The sequence below is a fragment of the Pithys albifrons genome, chromosome 4, assembly GCF_047495875.1.
Source record: "Pithys albifrons albifrons isolate INPA30051 chromosome 4, PitAlb_v1, whole genome shotgun sequence".
Taxonomy (NCBI): Eukaryota; Metazoa; Chordata; class Aves; order Passeriformes; family Thamnophilidae; genus Pithys; species Pithys albifrons.
In genome coordinates this window covers 68,113,851-68,140,204 of record NC_092461.1, presented here as the reverse complement: position 1 = coordinate 68,140,204, position 26,354 = coordinate 68,113,851, and the positions used below count along the sequence as shown (strand labels likewise).

The window sequence follows — 26,354 nt, the reverse complement described above, 5'->3', positions numbered from 1 at the left end:
TATAAAATTCTAGATGTGTTTGTTTTGATTAGCAGGAGAAATACACAATTCTCTATTATCAAAATGCTCAGATAAATGCAAAAAAAAATCCTCTGTACTTCAGAAATGTGAACATTTTATATTTGATCAATACAAATGTTACTTTGTTCTAATATTTGAATTATTTTTAAATAGTTTTTTAAGGCTACCTAAACATTTGGTAATTGGTTAAAGATGCTGAGCAGTTCAGTGGATAAATACTGCACTCTTTTTTTTCAAAAGCTCAGCAAGCTAAATCCTTAGTAGTCGCAGATATTTGGAGAATATCTCCATGAAAGCCAGTGCTCCATCACTTCAGTGGTGGTGACTGCTAGCTCCTTTTAACTCAGCACTGATTTGAGAGTGCTCTAACATATTTCATGTTTTCCAGAATATCTCCCCTTGGTAAACAGAAAAATTGGTTCAAGAATCCTCTCAAAAAGTATTTGTTCACAAGAACTGGTTTTCACAACATAAGAGCTTATAAACACAAAATTTTAAAAACTTATATTTTAGACTCTGAAGCAAAACATCTATTTTAACAAAATAACCTTGAGCAGTTACAAGAGTGGTTTACTTAGAACAGGACCAGTAGCCTCTTTAACCCATTAATTTTAAAACACATGCAATACCCTGAAAGGAGGGGACTTCAGGGCACCATTTTGACTAACTAGTTGCAGAGATGGACAACCATTAGAAGTGTCTGCACTTTGTATGCAGTGTCTTTTGGACTTACACAAAATTTGTAAAGGTTTCTTAATTTAAATCTCGAAAGTTCTATACTGGGGAACTAATTTTTCAGGATAATTACTAAATTAAAAATACACAGCAAGAGACACATTTGAACTAAGCATTCATGAAAAGCTGAATGCATGTCAGTTTAGATTCCTGTATTTCCTTGTACTGTTTTAGAATACTGTAGTTATAAACTTTTAAACAGCATTGAATAGGACTGATAAGTACCTAAGAAGGATTTTAATACATTTACATCTCTCCAATTTACCTACAAAAACTACAGTCACTTGTTTCCTCAGTGTTTTAATTTTAGAGGATCTTGAAAAAATCATACTGTACTATGAGTCCAACTCACAATAGAGGAGATTATCTTAACTCTTAGAACTAAGGAAACTTTGAAAGTTACTTTCTAATTTTATTAAAAAACCCACTTCATCACTATAAGAAAAATTTACTTTTCTACAAAAGAGAGTAAGTTTGTAAAAAAATAACCCTAAACAACATTTATTTTCTGCTATTATTATCACCATCTGGATTATACCTTAAAGTTAAACCCAGTGTAGAAGAGTATCAGATTCTGTGAGAACACCCTTTCCTCCTTCTCCTCCCTATACCTGAACTTGGTACTATGGTTGGATACACTGAATCTACTTTGTAATACAGAGCTGTAAGTCAAGAAAGATACTGCACAACATGTGTTTCTTTCATTTGTTATTACCAGTGCTTATACCTATTTTCAGCATTACAGTATTAATGATTAAGAAGCTCTTAATTAGGTAAAAATGTAGTAACATTGTTAAACACTACTGATGGTCACAGGTAGCACATTTGAAGAGTTCCTAAATACTGTTCTCAATACCACTAACTAGTTTATTTCAGTTAGTTCTGCCCATCTACTGTCTATCTACCCTGGTACATTAAAACCACCAACACATGGTGTACAGCTATTAATTTAACAAATTTCTATGCATTCCAGGGTAATGCTACTTCAGTCAATAAAAATAATAGATCAGTTTAAGAAATATTCGGAAAGGAACTTTTAAGTCTGAATTCTTGCTAACTATAAAAGAGATCTCTAAACCATAAAAGGCAGTTTTAGAAAAATGTTCAATTTCATTCCTTTATACAAACTGATTAATCTTTTTTCCTTAATGAGCCTTTTTTTTTTCTAGAGTAGTTAATGTGATTTAATTTTCACAGCTGTGAGTCACTGGAAAACTTTGAGCTTTATGCCCAAATCTTTAACTACAAGGCTATCCTAGTCCACAAGTTTCTTTGGTCACACTTGCAGAAAAGGGACAGATCATTTGCAAGCACATGCTATTCAACGCAGAGGGCTATCACAACTGATACTCAACTTCCAGAAATTCAAAGAAAACATTTGCTGAAACAGCCTCCCTACAAGTTCAGTACTTCATCTTCACTCTCAAGAACCACATACCTGTATTCAATTTTCAATCTAGCACTAAATACAAAGACTAAAAAACCAAAGCAAGTGTAAAGGAAACATTGTAACTCTCATAGAGATATAAAATTGCCATGTTAAGAGGCAATGCTAATTTTTTAAAACAGGCTATTTCACTAAAAATTAAAAGACCTAGGAGATAATAGGGATAACCATAGCATTTCACATCATTATAGTTAAACACTTGCAAGTTAAAAATTTAGCAAACACCCTGTATCAGCCAGAACCCATGCAAAAAGCATGCATGCACACACACATGCACACACATATACACGAAACTAGACCACAGTTAGGACAATTTTTCTTTCTTTAAACAAAGCCAGAGGCAATTCTTCCAAGTGATGTTATAACTACACAGCTAAGGTGTAGTTGAAGAGCCCCTACTCTGGCCAATTAAAACCTATAGTTATTTTTACTATTTTCAAAACCTTTGGGGACTGTCCAGGAGATTTAAGCGCAGAACAAGCTTTCCAACAAACTTAAGGTGTTCCCAATAAAACTGAATGTATTCAAAGTAAAAATAATGCACTTCACAACTTTTACAAAATGTCTGTGAAACTGCCCTACACACATAGGGAATTCATCTCCTCCCAGGGAATTCACAGCTAGCAGAACAGCACTAGGTCTTAATATTAAACAACCTGAGACTATTTCATTTCTGCAACACACATTCCAAAAAATCTTCTCCAAAGCACAGCATTTCAATTAACACACCAAGAAAACTCCTCTGAAGACCTGCTACACACAAAAGAATTGCTTTGATTCCAACGAATCTGCACATTTCCCGCTGTTATCTTGCCTTCATTTACCAGACCAGGGCCGATTTGATAGCTTTCCATTAAAAAAATCCCCAACAACGAACCATCCCTCTGTCAGAAGCAGAGGTGCTGCAGAGGTGATGATAACCCCAGGAAAAGAGAAGCTGTCTCTTTAAAATGCCCTGCTATGTCCCTGATCCCACGTGGAACCAACATCAGCAGCACTTTCGCATTAACTTCAATGTGAGGCGAGATGAGGCATCATTATTTTATATAAATAAAACGAGGAGACTGTAGGACACATTCTTTGTAGGAGACAAACAGGTGAACTGAACGTGCCAGGGAATCAGCAACCACTCGCAGAAGAGGTGCCCTGCCCCTGAGCCCTCTCCGGTTTCCCTATGGAGCATTACCCCAACCTCACACTACTCTGAAGAATCCAGTTTAAATTGAGCAGGGAGCCACCAGGAAAACTTAAAATTCCAAGGCAACGAAAATGCACTTTATATACCGGAAAGGTTTACTCCTTGCCTCACACATCCTAATTAGATCAGGAAAGTGACACTACAAAGGCATTACATTCCGGTCCGAAAAAAAAAAAAAGCAAAGAAAAAGACAGAGGAAAAGAAAGGAGCCCCCATCTCCCCAAACTCCCCCAAACATACAAAAAAGTAAGTTATAGGAAGTTATAAAGCAGCACACACAGCATTTATCTTATCTAGGATCACTCCACATTACCCCCAAGTTATACACTTAACTGCACTATCATCTCCCCCTACCTCTCTCTCCTGAAAGGGATTTTCACGTTTTCTCATTGTCGGTGGCGAGTTATAAGAGGCTTTTGCGTTTCCAAAGAATTCATCAACAAAAAAAAATAATAAATATTAACTCCTTGCTCCCTGAAACCTTAAAACGGTCTCGGGAAGACACGGGTTTTATTCTGTTACCTTGAAGTAAAAAAGGGGGAGCAGCCCCGATTTTTAGGTATTTTTTTGTATTTTTTTCTGATTTTTATTTTGTTATATGCCTCAGTTCTCCCTCCATTTTGGTTGTTTATGATACTGACAACAAGCTGTCCCTGCTCTCTCTCTCTCTCTCTCTCTCCGGATCTCTCCTGCTTTCAGTTAGCAAAACCCCCCTCCCCAATGCAACACGACTCAGCACTTACTTGGGTTCACACTTTTCTCTAAACACACACCGATGGGGAAGGGAAAAGCTCCTGGGCCACTCGGAGGGGGAGAGCAGGCAAATTCGTTTCTTTATTACGAAAAAAAAAAACTTTTGTCCAAAAAACGACGGGAAAGGGGGGTCGAGTGCCCCAAAGTCACTCCGGATCCCCCCAAAGACGCAGCCGCCAGGTCCGGGGGACACCCCACGGGTAGCCGGGTCCACGGGGGAAATTTCTGTGCAAAATTTGGCCGGTTTGAGACAGTGGGCGAATTTATATTAATTTTTTCCCTCATTTTTCGGCACCGCGGTCTCTAATGTCTTCCGCTCCCTCTCTCGCCGCTCTCGCCGCTGTCACTGCATTCACAGCACAGGCTCCGGAGAGGCGAGGAGGGAAGGGGGCGGCCGCGCCGCTCCTGCCCCTGCCCCTGCCCCGCGCCCCGGGCCCGGCCCGCCACGGGGGGCTGCGCCGGGCACCCCGCGCCCTCCGGCCGTCCCGGGCAGCCCCGCCGCCTCGCCCGCTCCGCGCGAACCAGCAGAGCGCCGCGGGGAGGGAGGGGAGGAGTGGAGGAAACTCCTGAGAGAGGTTTTTCTGAAAATCATCTCTTTCTCCCTCCGCGGGAGGGGAAGGGGTGGGGGGGGGAGCACCGCTCGCCTCAACTCCCCTCCCCTGCTTTTCCCCCCGGGGGGGGTCCGGCGCGGGGCGGAGGGGGCTGCGGGAGATGGGGGGAGAGGGATGGAAGGGAGGGATGGTTAACACAAACTTTTCCTCACTGCTCGCTGCTCCTCTCTCCTCTCCCCCCTCCTTCTCCTCCTCCCCCTTCATAATTTAAATAACCCTGATATTTCCCTGCTAAACCCCGGCGCCTGCCCCCCAAACCCGCAGCAGACTCACCGCGGGAGCCTCAGCATCCCCTCTGCGCCCCGTTTCCACCCTTTACAGTGTTCTCCGATTTTTCTGTAATTTTTTCCCCATATTTCGGGCTGGACGCGGCGGGCCTGGAAATTGTTTGCTTTCCCGTCTTTCCAGCAGCCATTGTAGTGTATGCGCTGCGGTGCAGCCCAGCCTGCCGCACACGCCGCGCCCACACCGCCCGCCGCCCACACGCACCGCGGGTTGGACGCCTCCCCCAGTCAGTCAGGGCCGCGGCCGCGCCCCGCCGCCGGCGCCTGCGGGCCGCGCCGCCCGCCCCGTTGGTGGAAGGAGGCGCCGCTCACGGCCGGGGCGGGCGCGGCGCCGCCGCCATTGGCGGCCCGGCCATGCCACTCAGCGCCGCCGGGGCGTGGGCGGTGGCGGAGCGGGGCCGGGGGGAGCCGCGGGGCCGGGAGCGGGGTAGGCTGCGCCCGTACTTAAGCGCGCTGCCCGAGCCGCTGACGTCTTTCGAATTGGAGACGGGCTGTCCCTCTCCCGCTTCGGGCTCCCGCGGACGCGGCCGGGGACGGAGAGGTGAGTGTCGCCGGCGGCGACCCGCGCCGTGCCCGCCCACCGGTTTCCTTTCCCGGCCGGCGGAGCGAAGGCTCGCCCGCCCTGCGCCTCCGCGGGCCGGGGCAGCCCCGCTCGGGCCCGGCGGCGGCGCGGCCCGGGCACTGCTCCCTGGCGGCAGGTGGTGCCGGGGGGGCGGGCGGCGGGAGCGACTGTGGGCAGCGACCCGGGGTGGGCAAGGGGGCGCCGAGGGCCTCTGGCCGCTCCGCCGGCGGCGGCAGGGGATGACAGGGCCCGGGCGGTGGGCACCTGGATGGCCCCCAGCTCCTCGGGGAGGGGAGTCTCGCGAGGCGGCGGCTCCGCAGTGCTGAGTGTCCGGACCCGCCGGCTGCCGCCTCCCGCCCTGCTCCGCTGCGACACCGGTAGAAGTCGCAGAGGTTTAACACGGCCTTGGCTCCTGGGTTAAAAGTTTAATAAGCTGGTCTGTATGATAGCGTAATTAGCGATTTTTTTGTGCATATGCGTGATAATGTGTATGCATATTAGCATAGGCCTAACGCTTTTCAAGGGGAGGGAGTGCCCTGATAGTTTATGAACTGAAAAAGCCCAAAGGTGAAAGAGTGGCAGCAACAGTCCTGGTTCTCAGTGGTACAGTTTGTTAACGTGTTAAAGCATAGTTAAGAACTGCGGAAGAGACAAACCTTCGGTTGTGGTTGGGTTCTGACCTGTAATCTGAAAGCAGGAAGGAAAGCCTGTGCATGTACAAAACCTGGGAGGAGGGGGAAGCTCTCTTCGTGCCCTACTGCTCATTCACTCACACAGCAGCATTTCGGCGTGACCCGCCTGCCCTTCCAGCTGATAGTGTTTCAAGTGCTGAAGTATTTCGGAGAAGCGGAGAGAGGAACACGCGCAGGAGCTATCAGGCCTTTCGGTAGTACTAAGAATGTATTTAAGCATTTGCCTCCTCTGAGCTAAGCTGCTTCATGAGAACCTGAAGTGCCTGTTCATTATGTAGGTATTTAATGAATTGTGTGCATTGTTTCTTAGACAGGGCACAGTTGCAGACTCTGGTAGTGTAAACAAAATGAAAGGGTTAAGTGCAGTTTGTATAATGAAAACTGATTATGACAACACATCCTATAACTCATAAACAATCTTTCAGAGAGTAAGTCTGAAGTCAAGCTAATACCATACACCTTGAGGCATGTCTCCTTAGGTGGTAATATCAATGAAATGCAGAGTTATAACATAGACACAAATAAACATCAAAAAGTATTGTGTCTCTTATGCTGAAGTAGGTCAGGCATTGTTATATGCTGCTTTTGCTTTCTACTTCTTTCCCCCTCCTTTCTCCTTGAAGTCTGAGATGATGCTCATATACCTGCTTGTGTTTCTATTTGAGTTAGAAGTGCCTAATAAAAAAGCTCTTGCACCCACAAAACAAACAAACATTTGCCTAGCTTGTAAAATTAACTTAAGCACTGGATAATTCTTAAAGGAAAGTGGAAGGGTTTCCTGATGCTATTCAGTAAAAGTCTTATTTGCAGAAGACTGTTGTGTGGAATGCAGGGAGTACTCTAAGCATTAGTAAGAGTATATGTGCACAGGATGTAAAATCTGGGGCTTGTTCAACAGGAATAGCTTACTTTTACCCCAAGGAGAAACCTCATCTAAAACATTGTTTTCTATCTGTGAGGTACAAAGAGCAGTGTTTAAATTTTTGTTTGCTGGTATTAAACAAAACCGGCTTTTTACTGCAGACTTGCAGTTGTCTTTCCCTAATGCGAACAGAAAGAAGTTTAAGTTTAGAAGTGTTTTTTTGGAAAATAAAAAAACCTGTAAAGATCAGGCACAGTTTCCTTCACCAGCCGTACTTTTAATTTCTTCCCTCAGTCCTGTTCCTGCTTGAATTGCCTAAAACAGTCATCTGGTCAACATTAATTTATTTTTTGTTAGATTCAGCATTTGTTTGGAACAAGTACCTGCACGGCCATATGTGTGGCAGAGGCAATGTATGGGAAGTTGTAAAAGGAAAGAGGGTCTGCTCTTCATCTTGATGTCATCATCTTGAATCAGTGCAGGTTCTTGTCACTGAACTCTGTGTCTCTCAAGCGTACAGTTCCTAGAGTCCATGTCAAACTACTGAGGTGGTGAAAAATGTGATACAAGCTGTGTAAGTGGGTCTGGTCCCACCTTGCAGTGAAACTATTTCTTTTTCTGTTAAATATTTGATGCAGGAACACAGGAGATAGTTGGACACTTATCGTACCTGGGAAAGCTCAGTGAAGATAGAGATGTGATCCAGCTAAGGAGTAGGCACAAATCTGGAAAAGTTTACTTGTACGTTTTCCCCATGCACTATTAATTGAAGCATCTACAGTGTATTGGCTGTGAACAGCTTCTATGGAGCTGTTTTTTCTAAACACAGTCAGTTCCTCCGTGATATCACAGGCTGGCGTGAGACTGCAGTGACTCCATTCTCTGCAGAAATTCATCAGGGAGTAAGCAGTCTTGATGGTGGGCTGAACTTGTGTGAGTTTTCTTGCTGTTACTGCTTTTGAAATAACATCTTGCAAAAGAAGTTTGGTAGTGATTTGGTTCTGGTTTGGTTGTTGTTTGGTTTTTTAAAGACAACCAAACTGTGTAATTAGAAGGCCTTTATTGCATGCTGAAGTTCAAATTTAGTCCTGAGTTACCACTAAAAGTAGATACTTAACCTGTTTATTTTCTTTTTCTAGGCAGAGTACAAGTATCTGTCTAGAATGTCCAGGCATGCACAAAAGCTTAGAGATCACGATACAAATCCATGTGTAGCGGTAAGATGATCAAATTGATATGTTTGTATGTTTTGATCTTAAATAATGCAATTTCTAGAAGATTTTTTCATGAATAACACATTATAGCATTTTGCATAAAAAGTTTCTTAAGAGTCTGAAGATGGGAAAAGCTGAAAATCATCCACTACAGTAAGCATGAAGTAATGAGTAATTACTCATAAATAGGAGTGATACAACTGATAGCAATCTCTTCAATTTTCTGTCCTTAAAACCAGAGCCTGAAATCCTGGTTAGACCAGCTTGGTTATTTTTTAAAAGTCTTTTGTGAGTTATACCAAGCATCATGATAAACAACTATTCTGTGGGCTCCATCTTTACTGTTTAAAGAGTACTAATGTCTGTTGCCTCTAGATGAAGGCACTGCATGGAAGTGCTGATTATACTTCGTGATAGATGTTCCTTTGCTCTCTTTGATAGTATTCTTTCATCTGAGAAGCTGCCTCCTATCTTCATATGTGTTCTGGGACTTGTTAAAATATTTAAACACCAAGTACAATAACTTCCCTCAGCTCTGAAGTATATTTTCCCCCATTAAAGGAAACAGATGCCACTACAAAATGTATGGATGACAACAACTATAACAAGGATATGTGTACTGATTATTTTTTGAAGTACAAAAACTGCAGAAAATTCTGGGTAAGCACAACAGACTTTCTAAATTTTATTCTCTGCTTTGCTTTAAATGACACACTGCTTTCTGAACTCTTCAAACTTAGCTAATGCTGACTGCAGCTGTTTTTATGGTACCTTATGGGCCCAGGTAGTCTCAGTATGTGTTGCTGGAAGACTTAAGCAGGTGCCCATCAGAGTATTTCACTTGATTCTTCTAAGTTTACCCTCTTAGACTGTGAGTGTGTTTTTGCAGTACCTGATGTCTTCCTCTGAATTTTAATCAGATATTTCTAGTAATAAGTTCTCTTTTAAATGGATGCGAAGGAAAAGTTCTGAGGTAAGGTAAGGTAAGGTTATCTGTTTTTCCATTGGTTTGGATCATGTTTGCTTTTACCTGAGACAAGGCTTAGGAAGAGTTCATTCTTATTCCCTTCTTTCTTGTGGTAAAGAAGTATGAGGAACTATGTGCAGTTAAACGGTTTTCTGCTATTTTGTTTTCTTATGCCATAGTAGTAAGGAGTTTTTAGTTTAGCCTTTAAGTACTTGACAAACTAGGAAAAATCTTTACGGGCAATTGTGCATTAGTCTGACATAGTGTAATGGGAATACTGATTTCACTGTGTTCTGAAGCAGCAGGGTGACCTGTTAGGTATCTTCAACTAAGTACTAGTAAGCTTAATTATCAGCTAATCAGATTTAGAGTATCTGGTTCTTGATATATCAAGAAGTTTTCTATTAAGTAATCTTGTTTATTTGCAGCGCAGAAGCAGAAATTCTGAGAAATATGTTCTCATGGTCCCTTTATTCTATTTTCAGCATGGCATTATGATGCAAAGGAAAAGAAACGGTGTGAAACCAGAGATGCCCTCAGCAGATGAGAGAAAGAAAATCTTGGAATCAATGGGGAAGCCCTACTGACTAGAAACTTGAATTGACTGTTTTCTCTGTACATATGAAGACTTACCAGCAGCAAACTACTGCTGTATGAACTGGACTTCACCATTGCCATTTACCGGATTAAAATAAGATATTAAATTTTAAAATGTGTGAGCTTTCTAGGATAGAATTTCCTAGTTTTATTTATACTTTGTGGCACAGGAACTGGCCTTTTACTGGATACATGAGTATCTACACAAATTGTCTTGATACTTTTGGAAGTAGAAACTAACTTGCTGTGAAATACTAAATATAAAATTATTGGGATTTGCAGGAAGTCTGTGTTACTGAAGGGGGCTGATGAGTGTTGCAGTGGGATTCTAAGAGTGGAGCAGGTTTACAAGCCGGTACATGCAGTGTGTTTCTTGCACCCAGCTATTCTGCCCAACAGTATGGATTTCCCTTGTGTGATCTTATCACTATTTCCATGTGTCGTATTCTGTGTTCCCAGTTTAAATACGACTGTTCAGAAACTAAAATACTAAATGCAACAAGCTTGTCATTAGGTATGCCTCTGCACTTGTCAGTGACAGCAGAAGCTTGCAATAAATCAGACATGCAAGCTTTGCTTGTTACAAGGTTAGAGAGGTTGATGAAGATAGAACTGCACTCCTCATGTCTGAATAGTACTTTCTGTGGGATAGTAAATAGATACTTTGCTGGTGGGCAGTCGGAGGGGACTGGCAGACATGTAAACATATACTCTGAGTGACACGGCAGGTTTAACTATAGTACATCTATCTAAGACTCTCTGGACAGCTGAAGCACTGGGTTTGGAAATGCTTACTCATACAAGTAAAAGCTCAGTTTTAGGTACTCTAATCTTAAGGAATATTGATTCCCTAACTAAACTGAACAGCTGGTAAGTGTAAACAGTGTTGTCTAGTGGAAACATTGTTTTCTTTTATCTTCTCGTGTCCTGACTTAAAGGCGTGAACCCTGTGGTAAAACAGAAAAACCACTGTCATGATCTCAGGTTCCATATGAAATCCTTTGGTACTTACTGGGATCAAGTTGGCAGAACTTTGGCTGACCTCATGAAGGATGGTGTAAAAGTGTTGTCTCTCTATACTGTTTTGGAGACTTCATGGCTTCCTGTTTCCCCTGTCTGACTTGTCTTGTTTCTTTCCACTGGAGGCCTATTTCTATGCTTGCTGGGATTTTTATGCTGTTTGTACCTTCCTCCTTATTTGATCTAACTAGTAACCACACACAGTCTGCTTTTGCTCCTCCTTTCCATTCTCCATCTACATTTGAATTTTGAAGTGCATTGATTATAATCGTTTTGTTACTGGAATGAGTGTGTAACTATGCCTTTTGAGTGTGCAGTTCTCTGACCCTAGCTATGCAGACTCCAAGCCATGTCATAAGTTCTCTTGCTGGTTCCTGGCCTTTCTTTAATCAAGATCATCAGAGTCTTTATTCCAAATTACTTTCTCTGCACTTAAAGTGCAAACTTTGACACTTTTGGGTTGTTTTTTTCTGCTGTGGAACAGAAGAAGCTTTTGTTCTAAATTCAATGCCTTGCTCTTGTCTGCTACCTTCTTGCTCCTTCCAATACCCCACTCCCCCATGCTTTTTTTACTGATTTTGGTCTGTTCTCATTCCAGATTTTTTTATAGTACCTTTGTTCTGTCTCTGATCAAATGAGGTAGTCTTGCAGTGATGTTCTAGTGCATCTCCTTTTGAAGATCTTGTGCTCTGTTTTCCTTGTCATAGTGAAAATCTCTTTGCTTTCATTAGTCAGAATTTACCATAGTACCTCCCCATTGGCCTTGCATCTCTGATCTCTTTGTTCAGTTGCAATTTTTGGGGAGCTATTGTCCACTTTTCCTTTGGGCTGTGTCTCTCTCGACTCTGACTTTGCTGCCTTTCTTGTCTAAGGGCACCTTCTCTCCTACTTGGCACAGGTTTGTCATTTACTGCCTCTGCTGTATCTTTGGGTGTGTTCTTTGCTCCTATGGATTTAGCTACTATTCTAGTGCTTACTGTTTTTCTGCTGCTGTGCTCTTACATTCAGGCCTTACATTAAAATCTAATGCATGTTTTAATTATATGCAAGAAAAGCAACAGCTCTTCATGTGGTTATGCTCAAGGTTTTAAAGTCATCTCATGCTGTGTTTTCCTTTCAGGTTTTCTTAGAGTGTAGAAATGTTTTTTCTCCTAGGTTAACTGTTACAATTTTCATTTTTTTCTGACCAATATTTACTTGGAAAGTTCCCACTAGTGTTCTTGTGTTTTAAAGGTTGACTAACCTATCTTTAGACTTTGATAGATTTGCTGTACTACTTTGTAAAGTGTTGTAAAGAACTAGTGCTGGACTCCGGAAAGACAGAAAAGGAGATGCATTCTGTGCTTTCAAATATCAGTGCAAGAATGTGGGATCACAGGTTAGGCTAAGGCACATGTAATGCAAGAACAGTAGTCTAATATTAGACTTACTGATCATCAGTGGACAAAAATGACGGTAGTGTAGAACTGAGAGCAATTTAAGCAATGACCTTGTAGATTTAATTTAGGTAATCAGTCATCTGTTGTAGGGAATGCCATTTATTTCCATTGTATATGCCTTATAGTTACTGTTAAGTAACACAAGTTTATGAAGAATCTTGGAGTGCAAGAAGTTTTCTTCCATATGCCATAACGTCACTCAAGTGATCTGTTACTTGAGTATGAGTTTTCATCATTTTTCTCCCTCACTGGAGATTGCTGTTCTTGCTTCCACTACTGAAGCTGAGAGTGGTAAATTATGATAGCTAAAACATAGGCTCTTATGTACAAAATGGTTGAGTTTTTTCCATTAATTTCTGCAGTGTGATTAACTGTCTTTGGTTGTGAGCCAAAGATAATGGTCTTTTCCTCATACCTGAGAGCTTATATGCCACACTTCACTGAAACACTGAGGTAAGCTGTGGCCTACCAGTCTTACTGGGCAGAAATAAACTGAGTGGAATTTTTAGTTTTGCTGAAGCACACTCCTGTATGCTAACCCAGAAACATAACACAATGGATCAATATAATTAATTCAGAAGCAGCGAAGAGACCTGTGGGTTTCTTTTTTGTTTTATTTTAATAGGTATAATTCTTCATTTTGCTTGTGGTACAAGAACCAAATCTGGATAGTGACATCAATGTTTGATAATTTTTTTGTTTGACAGCTGGATGGTGCTGTTGCACAACAGACTGAGAACAGAAGCACTGCAGCCACTACTGGCTCTTTTTGAACTTTTTTGGTCTCTTCCCTCCGACGCAGCAGAAGTCTTGCAGGACAAAGGAAAAATTGGTGCTGTCTCTACACTCCTGGGAAACAGAAGGCCTCTGTACAGTGTGAGAAGCTTTGAAATATGGCCCTTGAAAGTATATTGTTTCACAGTGATCATTTGGTCACAACTAGGCACTGAGCAGCAGCCACAGACTCTCTCCCAGGCCTAGATGAATATCCAGACTGTCATCTGCCTACTTTTGCCATCTTATTTGTGCTGTTATTATGCAGTGCAAGGCCTTTGGCTCTGGGAGTTTTGTGGTACCACATTTGGGATGAGTCTGTGCTCTTCAAGATGTTAGAAGTAAGTTGTTTAGAGTTCTGAAAACTTCTTTGGGTTTATCTGAAGCTTTTGAAAGGTAGGGAGTTGCATCTGCTGTGGCTTAGAGTCTTATGGTCTTCACCTAATAAAACTTGCACTTGTGATCAAGGACATAACAAGCTTTTGCTAAAGCTTCTGCAGAACAGATAGGGAGAATTTACAATATAAAATGTTATTCTGTTCTAATGCTTTTGTAGACAGCCCTTAACTCATGTTAAAAGTATCTCTATCTTTAGAGTTGGTCTTCCAAAATAGCCATGAAAAAAGTAATTGTAGTGTGAAAAATGTTTGAAAAAATAGTGCAGTGTTACAGGCTTTTATTCTCTTGGAAGAATCTGAGAAAACTGGAGGAAATAGTTCTGTAAGTATTAAACTAGTAAAAAATAAAACAAGCAGGCTACTTCAGAATTCTTTTAATATTTATTGCAGCCTAATTGATAGGAAGAAAAGGAGAATACTGCATTTATACTAGCTAAATGCAGTGGGTCCTGAAAATTTTAGTTTGTGTTTTACTACATGCATGATATCAAATGTAGTAACTCAAACCATCAGATTTTGAATAAGTAATTTTTTCTTCATCCCTTGGGTTTCTCTCTGGAGATCTATCTCAGTCTTTTTTTTTTTTTGAGGATTTTCAGCACTATTCCTCCAATCATTACTCGTTCTTGAAAGTCCTACTACCCCTGAGCTACCTCTTTACCTGTTTTACTTCAATAAAAAGCTATGCACTGTGAACACTTCCTGATATCAAGAGACTTGGGCAGAACACCACAAAATTTGGCATATAACAAAATTGAACTAGCGTCTGTCAAAATGGAAAATAATTGTAAGTGAAGGTGATATATAGTGATGATTATGCTCAAGATAGAAATGAGGTATTGACTGAATATAGTAAAAGTGATTCACAGCTGTAGGACATTAATAGCAGAAGTAGGGGCCATTGGCTCAAGCTGGCAGACACTCATAAACCTTTGAAAATTCTAAACATTTTAAATTGATGCTAAATATTGCAGGTTTTTGGTCAAAAAAAAAAGTGTTTTGACAGAAATAGCCTGCTGGTAATATTTTGTTGTTGTGTTGCATGTGAATCTCAAATTTTTTTCTTGCCCTGAAACATATGGACCTTTCAGCAGTCCTTGGTGACAGAGTTGCATGTAGCTGTTGAACTGATCAGTGAATGTGGTTGCATATGACAAGTAGGGTGACATTTTCTCCTAATGTTTGTTAAATAGTGGAATTGAATGAAGTTGCTGCATTGGAATATGTTAGCTGTACAGTGGTTGCTTCAATGCATAAGTAACAAAAGGATGGAATGAACAGGAGAAATCCTTAAACAGAGGGTGCCCCAGGAATTTTCCATGTTCTGCAATATCTATCTTCAGAACTTTGACTCTGTTTCCTGACTCTGAATGGATTCGAACAGGTGTTACTGATAATCTATGGGAGACCTCCTGGGAAATGCCAGGTGCTGTAGGTTCTAGTCCTGAGGACTTCACTGGCACTGTCCAAGCTCGCTCGGCCGTGGCAGATGAACCTCAGGACTTAAACGGTGGGGGCCAGTTCTGCGCACACTGAGCCTCACCTAAAAATCCACTGTGCAGGCTGGGAGGGCACACCCATGTGGGGACAGCCCTTCCCAAAATCTTCGTTCACGAAGCTGAGCCACACTGATAATCTAAGAAATGCTGTGTCTTAATAGTCTTTTATTTTACAGGTAAAACTAAAGTAGTTTGTAAGGTAATGACAGTTCAAGATCTTGGGAGGGTTGAAGAACCACTTTGATTCTCAGATTTAAAATGAACAGGCTCTTATGGATCTACAGCCGTTGGCTGTCTTGTGTTTAGACATCTAGAGCCTGTGGATGTCAGACAGGCGCTGATATTGGAATTGATACTGGAATTCCCTGGTGCTTTATGTTCTGCCTTGCACTTTGGTGGCAGCAGTGCTGATGAACTGAGTGTTCTGACCTCAGCACTGCTGGAGTTTATGGAATAAATATTTCACTCCCTTCAGCCTTGCAGACTGACTGTGAAGTCTGCTAGTGAAAAAAACTTATTTTTTCCTGCAGGGTGTTGCCTGATGGTCATCTTTACAGTCCTTCCCTTCAGCAACTGCCATTCCATGTCCCTTCTTCCTCCCTCCTCCTGGTGCCTCTGTGTGATCGGCAGAATCAGTGCTAGTGCAGAGCTCTAGTATCTGGGGCATATATCCAGCTGCAAAATAGCAAAAGGAAAAGGGGAGGACCCCTGGGCAGCTCTCTGTGGAGCTGCAGCCACCCTTGTATTCCTGGGCTGGAAGGACCAATGTAGGGTATCTGAATGAGCAGCAAAATACAGGGAGCAAATGCTGAAATCTCAGCTGCTCTCACAGGTCAGAAAAGGCTTTCTGTGCTTGAAAAAGGAGCTTGGCTATTAAAAAGGTTAAGTACGCAAGTACACAAGGGCTGTGATTCTTAGAATCACAGCTGTAAGGTTGAGTCCAGCTGTACCTGGCACAGTTAAGTCCACCACCAAACCCTTTCCCTGAGTGCCACATTTATGTCTTTCAAATACCTCCAGGAATGGTGACTCCACCACTTCCCTGGGCAGCCTATTCTAATGTTTGACAACCCTTTGGGTAAAATAAATTCTCCTAATGTCCAATCTAAACCTCCCCTGCCAAAACTTGAGGCCATTTCCTCTTTTTCTGTTCGTTATTTGGGAGAAGAGACGGATTCTAACCTTACTGTGTGCTCCTTTCCGGTAGTTGTAGAGAGCAATGAGGTCCCCTGCTGAGCCTCCTTCTCTTGAGGCTAAACAACCCCAGTTACTTCTGCTGCTTCTCATAAACTTGTGCTTCAAACCCTTCAAGGATGTCTAGCTTTCCTGGACTCCTTTGCCCCTTCAGGACTGCCTCCAAAGAGTTTCTGTCAACCAGGCTCCTAAACAGGCTGAAGTCTGCCCTCCAGCTGTTCAAGGTGGCAGTTCTGCTGACACACCTCTCCCCTGCCCTGCCACCTGCTCCCTTACTTCTCTGAGAATCGAAAACCCTAGCCTTCCCTAGTTGGCTGCCTCACAAGCTGTGTCAGGAAGTTTTCTTCCACATACTTCAGAACTTCCTGGATGGTTTTCTCTCTGCTGTGTTACGAGGTGGCAGGCAGCTAAAAGTAGATAGAACCTAGAAGGAGCCACAATTTCCTGGCTCCTTCAGCTAGGCAGTTAAATGGTCTTATCAGTGTGCCTCTTTCATCCTAGATGTGATCACCTTGCAATTAGGTGTTGCAAGTGTGTGTATGTAAGGTGCAGAAAACCACTGAAAAGGCTCATTGCTGGGTTTTTATCTGCCTCTTTGTTAAAAACAATTTACAGGTTTCTGCCTTTTAAATTTTAGGGTTCTAAAACTCTGAGAGTGAATTACATTAATAATTACTTTAATACCTCAGTTCTTTTAGGGTTGCTGTGGGACAAGAAGAGTTCACAAAATGTTTTGGTTTTCTGTGGTGTAAAAAAATTGCGAGCCAGGAGTTGGCAGAGAGCATCAGTATCTCTGTCTCTTCCAGCTGGCAGCTGCAGATTGGCCTACCGGAAAAGCTGCTGTAAACCTGAATGTTTGCAAACAGTCAGCTGCTTCTTGAGTCAGGGAAACCTTGTTCTCTGACCCAAATGTGTGCAGATTGGCCCAATTTTGTACAGGTCTGGAACTTCAGGCTGATTATTTTTGATTGTGCTAAGGATGTTATTGCTGATTATTGTTACCAATTGACCTCTGTAAAGAGAAGTTGATACTGTTTCTGAAATCAGAGCCATTTGCTAATTTCAAATGTTAATTGGTTTGTTTTTTGTTTCCATTCTCTCCTGGATCTAAAATTGCCGTTCCCTTTTACAGAATGATTTTTTTGTGAGAGTTTTTCCTCATGATTTATTTCCAGTTCAGGTTTCACATTGGTAGATTCTGCACCAACCCAAAAGAAATAACATTTGCTGTTCAGTAAAGGTTTAATACCATTGATGAGATGTTTCGGACACAGGAGATTCACAGATGTTCTTGCACAAGCCTTTAGAAGGACATTTAGCATGTGGTGTTGCAAGAACACATTCAGCAAGTTTTAGGTAAGCAAATTAACTTCATGAGCTACTTTTCATCGAACTAGATGGAGCCAAATCAGGTGCTTTGCCAAGAAATTTGTGTTTATTAGTGCAATATAATTTGGAGCTTACAAAGCTGTCTGGTTCAGGCAGTGTTTGTTGAGGGGAATGCGCAGTGGCATTGAGGTTTCCTGCCGAAAGAGGGCGGCACTGCTGGGAGTGCAACATCAGCACTTGGTGCAGAGATGATCCTTCTTCAGGCCCCTAAGAGGAACAGTACTGTGCTACAACCTATCCCTGAAGCTTGAAAAAAATCATCATTTGAAATGAAAATCAAAGAAAGGTGAGCTATTTGGTGTGCCAGTTTCTCGCTAAAAGGGGGGCTGGACTAGGAAATTGTCATAACACCAGAAGGCATCCTAGGACTCTGCTTCCAGTCTGAGTAGTTTCTGGGGTTTCTAACAAGGGGAACCATTCACAGTGTTAAATTCACATGCATAAACCCTTTTGTGGGTACTGAATGCATTGGCATATGCAGAGTTCTTTTAAAAGCTCATATTCAATACAGATTTCAACATTTCTGTACAGCAAGTCATCTCTCTATCCCCAAAGACCAAGAGCCACAGAAGTTGGGGGCGTTTTATAATATAAGTGTGGTTTCTCCAAAGGGAGATGATTTCAGAAAAGAAGAAATTTTTCTTTTGCCAGAAATTGCTTCCCTGTATCACTGTCTCTGCTGGAAGATGTGTGTGGTATTTGTGATGTGCTGTATCTTCACAATGGGTCTTGGATGAGACATTAGGGATCATGTGCTTTGGAGTTTGCCCAACACAGAGCCTGTCAGGCAGCTCACAGATAATGTTAACTCCCACAGTATTCATCCAAATGAGCTTAGAATTACTTAATCAAAGGAGAAAAAAAAGGTCATAGCCTTTCTCACCTTAACCCCCTGAAGAACTACATAAATATCAGATTTCTTTAAGAGATATATAGGAAGAAAACTTTGTTTATATTCCCCCTATAGTACAGGAACTGTTTAATAAGTCCTGCTGTTTCTGGGTAGGTAGCACTCTCCCAGTGTCAAACACAGCTTACTAGACTGCCAGAATGAGAATTTCACACCTTATTGTGAAGGCAGGTCCTTAGAATGGCTTTCCGCAGAGTAAGGCATCCAAAAGCCCTTTGTTTCAGCACCCATTACCCAACATATGATACTCTGTTTTGCTAGGTGAGGTCTAACAAGTCTTTCATGATGTTATGTGAAATAATGAGGCTAACCAACATTAGGTGTTGCTACTTCAGCCACTGTAATAAGAGTTTTGTTAGCAAAGTGAGTTAGAAATTAATTTTGTTTTGAAACACTAGCATTTGGTTGTGAGGGTATCTGCTTGCCAGGTTAATTTTATGTTTCTTAATGTTTGCACCTGTAGACTGTACCAACATTTCCTGGTTTCTAAAGCTGAAACAATTTTGGTATTCTTTCTAGTCACACGTTTTTTGTTAAGAGAGTTTTGATTTTGTTCTCTTAAAATGAGGAGCATATTTTGATTAAATTTGCTTATTTTTAAATTTTAACAACTCTGACCACAGAAAAAACTTCTCAAAGCAATTTCTTAAAAACAGGTGGACATTTCAAAATAAATGAAACAAAAATTAGTTGTCCTTCAATAGCCTCATTGTATATTAATGTCTTCTTTTAACAGTATTATCCACTTTTTTTGTACAGTATTATTGATGTAACTCAAAGACATTTCAGTCATTGCATTCATAAGCTAATCTTGATTTATTGAGATATATCTGTGCAATCTAAAGATCTGATACAGCAACTTACTTGCATGTGAATTCTCATTAATTTCACTGGTGAATCTGAGAGAAGGTATGAGCAGTGTGTCACTGAGCTGCAGTGTTGAACCCTTATGGATGCCTGGGTGGGAGTAAGTTTTCTGTGAGATGAATGTGAAACACTCATATTATCAAATACTAGTTACATACAAGAAAATGCATTGGTTGTGTCAGTGAGTTTAGACATTTTTCTTCTTCCAAATGACCCTCATAATGTCACAAGTTGCTGTAAATGAGAGTAGCTTTTTGAATTGTTTCCTCAGTGCTCAACAGAATCAAAGCTGTTGAAGACTCAAGCATGACATCCTGCTGATTAGCAGGAGTGTCATCTGCTCTTTAAAACTTACCTGAGGGTGTAGCAAACAACATCACTGAAGATTAGCTTAACCTATAGACATTGGAAGAAAGCATCCACAACCTCTAGCCCCCAAAAGAGTTAGAGTGTTTTGATTCAGTAAAGACAGCAGTAGGAAACCAGTGTAATTTTTTTCCTATTCCCAAGAAGCCAGATCACGTAACTATAATTTTATTTCTCAGGTACTACAAAAACTGTTTCTAGGGGCTCAGTTTACCCTTGGACCACAGAACAATGACAGAAATGTCTAACTGTGACCTGCTGACTACAGTGGGGTGGAGTTTTAGTGTGGACAAGTGTACCCTCTGCTGGATTAGGAGCTGGCTGGAGGGTCGGGCACAGAGAGTGCTGGTGAACGGAGCTGCATCCAGCTGGCGGCCAGTCACCAGTGGTGTTCCCCAGGGGTCTGTGTTGGGTCCAGTCCTGTTTAACATCTTTATTGATGATTTAGATGGGGGGATTGAATCCATCATCAGCAAATTTGCTGATGACACCAAGTTGGGAGGGAGTGTCGACCTGCTGGAAGGCAGGAGGGCTCTGCAGAGGGATCTGGGTAGACTTGAGAGATGGGCTGATTCCAATGGGATGAAGTTCAATAAGGCCAAGTGCTGGGTCCTGCACTTTGGCCACAACAACCCCATGCAGCCCTACAGGCTGGGCACAGAGTGACTGGAGAGCAGCCAGGCAGAAAGGGACCTTGGAGTACTAATTGACAGGAAGCTCAACATGAGCCAACAGTGTGCCCAGGTGGCCAAGAAGGCCAATGGGATCCTGTCCTGTATCAAAAACAGTGTGGCCAGCAGGACCAGGGCAGTGATCCTTCCCCTGGACTCTGCGTTGGTGAGGCCACACCTTGAGTATTGTGTTCAGTTCTGGGCCCCTCAGTTCAGGAAAGATACTGAGGTGCTGGAGTAGGTCCAGAGAAGAGCAACAAGGCTGGTGAAGGGACTGGAGCATAAGTTCTATGGGGAGAGGCTGAGGGAAGTTATAGCCAGGTGGAGGTTGGTCTCTTCTCCCAGGCACTCAACACAGGCACGGGCTCAAGCTCTGCCAGGGGAAATTTAAGTTGGATATTAGAAAAAAATTCTTTACAAAGAGTAATCAGGCATTGGAATGGCCTGCCCAGAGACATGGTGGATTCACCAACTCTGGAGGTTTTTAAACTGAGATTGGACATGGCACTGAGTGCCATGATCTGGTAAATGGACTGGAGTTGGACAAAGGGTTGGACTTGATCTCGGTGGTCTTTTCCAACCCAGCCAATTCTATGATCCTATGAATTTTTTCTATTCCCAAGAAGCTAGCTCATGTAACTAGTACTTTTATTTCTCAGGTACTACAAAACTCTAATTCTTTAGAGAAAAAAAAGATGTCTGTAGCTCTGTGCTTCTTATATATCTGCCCTGAGTTTTGCCTTGCTATCAAGGCCAGCTAAGATTTAATTAGCCACAGGCAGAAAAACCACTTCTAAATTCCTCACAAAGACCACATTCTAGTAGCTGTGCTAAAGAAAAATAAGTGATGCAAGCAATGGCAGCTAATGTCACTTCCAAAGAGGTCATCTCTAACCCTGTTAGGAAGACAGGTCCTTTCCCAGGTAAACTTATCCTAATGGTTTAACTGTTCAAAATTATAGGACCCATTCTGCTAAAAAACAAACAAAAATGCCCACCAAAAGGAAAATGTTAAAAGAAACCAACTGAGAGGCAAACAACACACATCTAAGTAGGCATTTACATGTCAATGTTCACTACAGGTGTATGATCATGTGCATGTTATCCCTCTGGTGAAGCAATCACATTTTAGCTCTCAAAACTACAAACAGATTTTCCACCCTGTCTCCAAGACCTGTTTAAACTATTTGCATGTTATTAAGCTAAGTATCATTTGTGAGAATAATTCAAGCAAGCAGCATGAGAATGGAAAAAAAGAATATTTGAGAGTATCTACAGAATTCTTTTAGTATTTATTAATAGAACTATGCTTTTTATCTTAAAAAAATCCTCTAGAAGACGGATTTATATATAAAATCTGGGAGTTTTTTAAAAATGTAGACCTGGGCCATAGAAGTTCATATGCACCTGTAGTATCAAAGCTATACTCATAGTATGGGAATGCCCAACCACTCGATACATCTTAAATCCTGACCTTTAACTGTTCATGTCCCGCTCCTGATGTTCTTACACCTTCTTTCAAGTTTCTCAAGAACCTGCATCACAGGCTAAGTTCGGCCTACTCCTCTTGTCTGGAGAAGTTGGGACAAAAAAAAGATATGGGAATATTTTGCCTCTACTCATGTTCCCTTACAGAAACTGAGCTATTTCTGGGAACTTAAAGCCTAATTCTAGTGCAGTTTTCTTGTCCTGAGCTAAGCCAAGTTTGCCTTTGAGAAGACCAGTATGTTCCCTACATTCACCCCCACCCCTGATGACAGAAACTGTTTCCAATTCAGGCTGCATGGTCAGAGTGGAAGTGCAGTCAGTGTTCCTGTTCTGTCAAAATTACAGATCAAAGTGATTTTTGGGATGTATTTTGACTGTTGTAAAGTGTTCTTAATCATTGCACAGTCTGTGAATTTGTTTTTCATGCACTGGGAGTTAATGAATAACCAACTGTTTACCTTTATCTTGCAGAGTTTGATGTTTTAATTGTTCATTGCAGCACATGAAAAGCAACTAATTATTAATAGTTTTCTTTTAATTTTTTTAAGTAGGAGCTGTAATCAGTAAACAAAATGTTGTTAGTGAGTTAAATTGTAGGGCTGAGCTCTCTAACAGCTCACTGCTTTCAAATGAGGAGACCCTGCTCCCTTTACCCCATCCCATTGCCTAGGGATAGTTCCTCTTCAACCCTCCACCAGTTTTTATACTCGTTCGATCCTTCACTGGACTGATCACATTTGCTAACCAAGCAGCTTAAAGGGAACAGCTTCTGTGTTGTTAAAGACTGGTCTTATGTAATTTCACACTTTAACAAAGTGATTGTGCAAGCTCTGGGACGTGTGAGCCTCAGGCACAAGGCAGCATCTAGTTACAGATAAGCATTTGTGATTGCTGTCCTTTGTTCAGTTATGGACATTTAAGCCAAATGACCTCCCACATAAACCTGGGTTACCATCAGCTGAAGTGATGAGTCAAGACAGCAACAACTCATATCCTCTGTGGCTCATCAGAGAGACCTCTAGCACCAAAAGACTCCAGTTGCATGACAGTGAGTTCAATTCCAATTTTTCCATCTAATTCTTTAACAACAAAAGCCTGAAAAAAAAGAAAAAGAAAAGCCTGACAAACCAGTAAGTATTGCTTTCTGGTTTCGGAAGCAAAACCCAGAACAACAATTTGTGTGATGATGAACTGTTAAATAAAATTAAGCCTCTTTCCCTATGGACTTTGTAATAAAAAATGTAAATAATATGTTTGCAAAGAAAGCTTCAGGACTATGGGCTGTCATTCTCAGATGGTATAAATTAGTGGAGGAAGTTTTGTTGTGCTTCTCTTTCCAAGCCATCCACCCCTCCCTGGGTGTTCTATGTGCTAGCCTTGGACAGGGATGACTCAGCTTCTGGTGAATCACCTGCTGAAATGCTAAAAGTGCTAGGTTAGCTGCATTTCCTCAACCAACAGTGAACTGTCAAGGCTGACTAGCAAGAAAAAAGTCTTCTGCAGCTGGGAGAATTTTCCTTCTTGAACATTTCACTTTGTTGCAATTAGAGGTAGTTGCACAGATATTACTGTGACTTCCATAATCGCTGTTGAGATCTTGCTAAAATCTTCCTCATGCAACTGCTTGTTCATGCCAAGGCTTTTCATAGGCATTGATCTAAAGCTTTCGTTAACAGAAAATCAGTTGACAAATAGCTCCTGTACAGTGTAACTGGAGAAATATTGGTCAGGGATGTTTCACAGTTTTCCTGTTGGTGACATGAAAAGTAATGAAGTATTCCAATGAAAGAGATTGTTCCAGAAGAGAGATGAGCCTTCTGTAATCTTGCTATTTCAAATTATTATTTTCTGGTTTGGTGATGGTAGAAAAAGACACAAGGAAAACTAAAAACCACATGGAAACCTTACCTGTCTCTACAGCCCCACAGAACTGCACATGTCCAACCAGCTGCTAGGGAGAAAAGCATGGAGAACCTCATGTCACTGTGGCAAGTCTAAACTTCCTTTACAGAGACTGTTTGAGTGATACAAACCAAGGCTAGTTTACCACAATAAGTTTTAACTAGTATGATCAATGGATCTTTTTGACTCTTTTATTCATTTTTTTCCAGGTATCTTCTTTGCCTTAATAGTCGAAGACTAACAAAATCATTTAGATTGAAAAAGACTTCTGAAGTCATTAAGTCCAACCTTTGACCAGTCACCACCTTGTCAACTGGACCATGGCTCTAAGTGCTACATCCAGTCATTTCTTGAACACCTCCAGAGATGGCAACTCTACCACCTCCCTGGGCAGTTCATTACAATGCTTAAAATCCCTTTCTATTAAAAAATTCCTCTTGATATCTAACCTGAACTTGCCCTGTTACAGGTTATGACTGTGTCCTCTCATCCTGCTGCTAGTTTTCTGTAAGAAGAGGCTGACCCCAACCTTGCTACAACTTCTTTTCAGATAGTTGTAGAGAGTGATAAGGTCTCCTCTGAGCCTCCTTTTCTCCAGGCTAAACAGTCCCAGTTCCCTTGACCACTCCTCATCAGATTTGTGCTCCAGACTATTCACCAGCTCTGTTGCCCTTCTCTGGACATGCTCCAGCACCTCAGTGTCTTTCTTGAAGTGAAAGGGCCCAGGACTGGGCACAGCACTCAAAGTGTGGTGTCAATAGTGCTGACTACAGGGGGACAAACATTTCCCTGGTTCTGCTGGCCACACCATTCTTACTACATGGCAGGATGCCATTGGTCTTCCTGGCCACCTGGGCACACTGGTGACTTATGTTCAGCTGCTGTCAACCAGCATCTCTAGGTTCTTTTCCGCTGGGCTACATTCCCACCACTCTTCCCCTAGCCTGTATAGGTGGTAGTAGTAGTATATAATATTTAGTGACATTTTATAGGGCAGTTGCCTGTTCTCAGTGACAGTAGCACCAACTGCCTCTGCTGATGAGCAACAGGTATAGGGAGGAGATGATCTCCAAGCCTCTGTTGTGGCCCTAAGCAAGAACAAGCATGTGAAGAGCAGCAGTGTCATGGCCCCTGTTTAGCTGGTTGGCCAGGTCACCCTTTCCCAACAGATTTTTCCTATCATCACCTTTGATAGTGTCCTCTGAGTCAAAATCCTATTGCAAACTTAAGGTTGCACAATGGTGTTTAAGCTCTGAGTCACGTAGGGTAGAGAAAACAGTTCCAAAAAGGACTATTCAAAGTTATGTATCTGTGTAGCCTCTCATGGTGGCAAAACCAGGCATCACCTGGCAGGACCAAAGTAAATAAACGGGTCTCTTTCTATCAATTCTTATATTTGGAACAGGTCTGATTATTGTTAGCATTTCTCTGGGGGAAGGTCCAAGGATGTGGCAGAATCCCAATATGAGCCAAGATTGCTCATATAATCTCTCAATAAGCTTTCAAACTAGTCTTGTAATAAGTATGTTGTTTGAAAAACAGACAGGAAAAATACTCAAAGACACTCCTTCCTTCCTTTGAGTATTCCTTCCTTTCCATATTTTTCCATGAGCATTCTGCATGCATAATAATAAAAAATATTCCACTGTCTGGAATAGCTGCTATTGGTCTTGGTGCTATTTGAGATTCTTACACACAAAGATGGTGTTCCAAAACATAACTGCATGCAGAATGCAAATATTCAAATAACTGCAGAAAAGCAAATGCAAGGGTAGACACACATCTCTGAACACAGTGTAACACTTCGTGCTCTAATACCGTTCCAGCCTCATCATTGTACTGACTGTGATTTCCTACTTTTGTCTCTCCCAATTTATTTTTAAATCATAAGTTGTTTGAGTGCTGGAAGTGTTCATACCACAGAAGATAACTATTTACCATTCTGTTAACTTTCTTCTAAAGTTAAGCATAATATATGTGTATTTAAGTTTACAGGTATTGTTTTTTTCTCCTAAGATAATTGCATTTGTTAAGAGGGATGTAGTCCATTTACAATAAGTCCATTTTGCTAATCTTTAAAAATCTCTAAGATAACAGCAGTCAATGTATAGCACTCCTTTCTCTATGCACACAAAATAATATTTTCCATTTTCCTTACAATCCAACTAGGGAGTGGCAATAGGATGAGAGCCAAGGAATTTCCAGAAATCTTGAAGTGCTTACTGACACAGTGCCATGAATATTTGCTTGATGAAAGTTATATGCAGGACCATTCTGTCCCTAATTAGCAGATTATATAAATGCATCCCAACAACAGTCAAAGCTTCTTGCTTGCTTACAGAGTGGGGAAAGAACAGGGTAGTTACTTCCCCATTTAGGAACAAACACAGCCTTTCAGCACTCTCTGACCTCAGACAGACTCTGGAAGAGACCACTTTAGCTACCACCTTTTTTGAGTCCCTTCCTCACCTCAAGTCATTCTTCATTTAGATTG

At 41.7% G+C, this 26,354-nt stretch overlaps 2 protein-coding genes across 8 annotated transcripts in view; one reads left to right on the top strand and one right to left on the bottom strand.

The window, feature by feature from the left end:
• The window catches only part of PLAG1 (PLAG1 zinc finger), a 51,790-nt gene extending 46,566 nt beyond the window's left edge, over nt 1-5,224 (bottom strand). For 2 of the 3 annotated variants that reach the window (XM_071554494.1, XM_071554496.1), the window contains exon 1: nt 5,039-5,224. The gene's annotated coding sequence lies outside the window, so the exon portion shown is untranslated. Of the gene's footprint in view, nt 1-4,144; nt 4,167-5,038 lie in introns of those variants that run through there. The other variant, XM_071554495.1, reaches the window with a different exon arrangement.
• Nucleotides 5,225-5,409: 185 nt separating this feature from the next.
• CHCHD7 (coiled-coil-helix-coiled-coil-helix domain containing 7) lies at nt 5,410-12,994 on the top strand. 5 transcript variants are annotated; one of them, XM_071554492.1, is made up of 6 exons: nt 5,653-5,747; nt 6,309-6,497; nt 7,804-7,906; nt 8,305-8,382; nt 8,941-9,039; nt 9,832-12,994. In XM_071554492.1, exons 4-6 carry the CDS (start codon nt 8,329-8,331, stop codon nt 9,931-9,933), a joined length of 255 nt encoding a protein of 84 aa, XP_071410593.1. In that variant the 5' UTR covers nt 5,653-5,747; nt 6,309-6,497; nt 7,804-7,906; nt 8,305-8,328; the 3' UTR covers nt 9,934-12,994. The 5 variants fall into 5 exon arrangements, with proteins under 5 accessions (XP_071410590.1, XP_071410593.1, XP_071410594.1 ...); XM_071554490.1 differs by lacking the exon at nt 5,653-5,747 and having other exon boundaries at nt 5,809-6,497; XM_071554489.1 differs by lacking the exons at nt 5,653-5,747; nt 6,309-6,497; nt 7,804-7,906 and adding an exon at nt 5,410-5,590.
• The last annotated feature ends 13,360 nt before the right edge of the window (nt 12,995-26,354 follow it).